This window comes from Salvelinus sp. IW2-2015, linkage group LG22 (assembly GCF_002910315.2).
Source record: "Salvelinus sp. IW2-2015 linkage group LG22, ASM291031v2, whole genome shotgun sequence".
NCBI classification, from domain to species: domain Eukaryota; kingdom Metazoa; phylum Chordata; class Actinopteri; order Salmoniformes; family Salmonidae; genus Salvelinus; species Salvelinus sp. IW2-2015.
In genome coordinates this window covers 20,199,782-20,202,397 of record NC_036862.1, presented here as the reverse complement: position 1 = coordinate 20,202,397, position 2,616 = coordinate 20,199,782, and the positions used below count along the sequence as shown (strand labels likewise).

The 2,616-nt window shown below is 44.3% G+C and overlaps 1 protein-coding gene across 1 annotated transcript in view; it reads right to left on the bottom strand.

The window, feature by feature from the left end:
• Positions 1-2,616, bottom strand: part of LOC111949822 (FRAS1-related extracellular matrix protein 2-like) — an 11,830-nt gene that overhangs the window by 4,066 nt on the left and 5,148 nt on the right. The window contains exons 4-8 of the mRNA XM_070433863.1: positions 2,017-2,302; positions 1,587-1,769; positions 1,249-1,379; positions 808-963; positions 181-384 (exon numbers count right to left, since the gene is read on the bottom strand). Of these exons, the coding sequence (XP_070289964.1) occupies positions 181-384; positions 808-963; positions 1,249-1,379; positions 1,587-1,769; positions 2,017-2,302 (960 nt within the window). The remainder of the gene's footprint in view (positions 1-180; positions 385-807; positions 964-1,248; positions 1,380-1,586; positions 1,770-2,016; positions 2,303-2,616) is intronic.

Below are 2,616 nucleotides of genomic sequence, written 5' to 3'. Positions count from 1 at the left end.
TCACATCAATACAGTCAACTCAATCACATCAATACAGTCAACTCAATCACATCAATACAGTCAACTCAATCACATCAATACAGTCAACTCAATCATTCACTTTAGGTCTTTTCAGAGGTTCAACTCTTTGACTGAGCCAGTCCAAATTCMCACTCAGTTCACTGATAATGTGTTCTCTACCTGGAAATAAACAGAGTCCAAGGTGATGATCTTGGAGGAGGAGAAGAAGGTATCAAAGTCCACCTCTCTCATGGAGCTGGTGACCCCGTCCAGGCTGGTTGGAGCGCTGATCAACCATCGATAGCGTGTCAGCGTGTCATTGATGTGCTCGCTGATGCAGATGGAGCCAGTTTTGTCGTAGTCAGGGTACTTAGGGTTACAAGCCTGAGGGAGGGAGAGAGGGAGGGAGGAGAGAGGGAGGAGGGAGTGAGAGAGGGAGGGAGGGAGGAGAGAGGAGACAGTGTTTGGGAATGAGGCAAAATATACTGTAATATAGTCCAAGGGAAAATGTGCATTGTTCATCAACATCACTCACCTGTGCTTCAATATCAAATTAAATCCTAATTGAATCCTAATTGACATATTCCTAAACCAAAGAAACAACTTAGTTTTTAAAGTAAATTAAGACCAGACAGTGAATACAATGATGCCTTGGCCTTCGTCCTAAATGGCATCCTATTCCCTATATAGTGCACTTCCCTATGGGACTCTGGCCAAATGTAGTGCACTAAACTGAGAATAGGGTGGCATTTGGGACGAACCTCTGGACTGGGAGGTTAAAAGTCCCTGATAAACCATTCTCCGTACCGTGACACAGACGACGGGGTAGCCTGCCACCAAGGGGGTGTTTCTGGCCCTGGAGGTGTCGTCATACTGCAGTARGGAGAACACCTGGGGGACGGAGGGGAAGGTGACATCCGCCATGCTGTTGGTCTCCTCTATGTAGATAATGGCCTTACTCATCTGGGGACGGACAGAAAATAAACAGATCAAACATAAAAGTGTTGTTAAAGGTAGTGATGTACGACGTAAACAGCAATATCAGGGGCGACTAACGCGACAACTAAACTTCTCTCTTGTTCTTGTCCCTCAGCTTTCACGTTGAAGGTAAGTGAAGTGTACCCGAGCACATGCGCAAATACTCTGCGTGACTGCATCGTGCTTATCTGCGATATTCTCCGTTCATCCTGCTACTTGTGTCAACGTCATATTGCTGAGTCTATGTGATGTTGTTGTTCCAGTCCTCACCTGCGTCTCAGCCACCATGTTCTCATCAGGTTTCAGGTGGACCGTGAAGGCTTCTCTCATCTCTCTGACTCCATCATACAAGATCTCCACCTCGATGTAGTGCTCTGTGTCACCCTCCTTGAACTCAATATCTGGGGTAAACAACAACAACAGCACGGCTCTAGGTTAAACAGGAAACATCTATACACTGCAGATGCTGACCGAGTTACCTTATCAAGTTGATTATTTATATAGTATTAGGGTCAGGATATTTTCCTAATCAGATCACATTATCAGGAAAAACACATGGCCTTATTGACGTGAGAGGTTGATGTGTGAGGTGTTGTAATATTTCTCACCTTCAGATACAGGATGGTAGTCCTCTCCGGAGGTGGCTGATCCGTCCTTGGTGTGGACGCGGACCACAGAGACCTTGGAGGTGTCTCCTACCCTCAGCACTGGGATCTTCACCATGGACACCTGGCCTGACCCGCTAGGCTCACTCACACTGAACTTAGTCTCCCCAAACTTGATGATGGCCTCTGGGGATAACATGGATGGGAGTCAGACATGGACCAGTGTGAACTCAGCAATGTTACAAACAGACACACAGAGTAGAATGAGCTGAAGACACACACCCCAAAACAAATKAACAAGATGCAGACTAGCAGATTATGAACTTGAGAAAATAAGGGAAATAATGCAATATGTATCTGGGACTATTATAGAGTGAGCAACTTCTATTTTCTACAGATGAAATGATTCCATCTATGAGTCAGYCAGTCTTACTGTCTGCCTCGTCCTTGATCTTGACCAGAGTCTCGTTCTGTTTCCCGATGGACGCTCCGAACGGAGACTCACTGCGGGGCGACCCCAACACCAGCCTCAGCTCCTCCTCCTCCTCATGCTCCGTGTCATCAACCAAGGACAGAACACACGGCTTCTCCACCTCCCCTGGAAAGAGAGGGAAGGGATAGAGAGATGGAGATGGGAGGAAAAATAGAGAGAGATTGAGATCAAGAGAGATTAGCAAAAAGGAGTAACCAGTTGTTGAAAAAAACGATACCCTTTTGGCCTACGAGGTGTTCCTTGTGTCAGTGTGTTAGCAGTTTTTTTTACAGTGTTTTACAGAATAGTTTTTAGTGTTACCAGTTTTTTTATAGTGTTTTACAGAATAGTTTTCAGTGTTACCTGTTTTATTTACAGTGTTATACAGAATAGTTTTCAGTGTTACCTGTTTTTTTACAGTGTAATACAGAATAGTTTTCAGTGTTACCAGTTTTTTTATAGTGTTTTACAGAATAGTTTTCAGTGTTACCTGTTTTATTTACAGTGTATTACAGAATAGTTTTCAGTGTTACCTGTTTTATTTACAGTGTTTTACAGAAT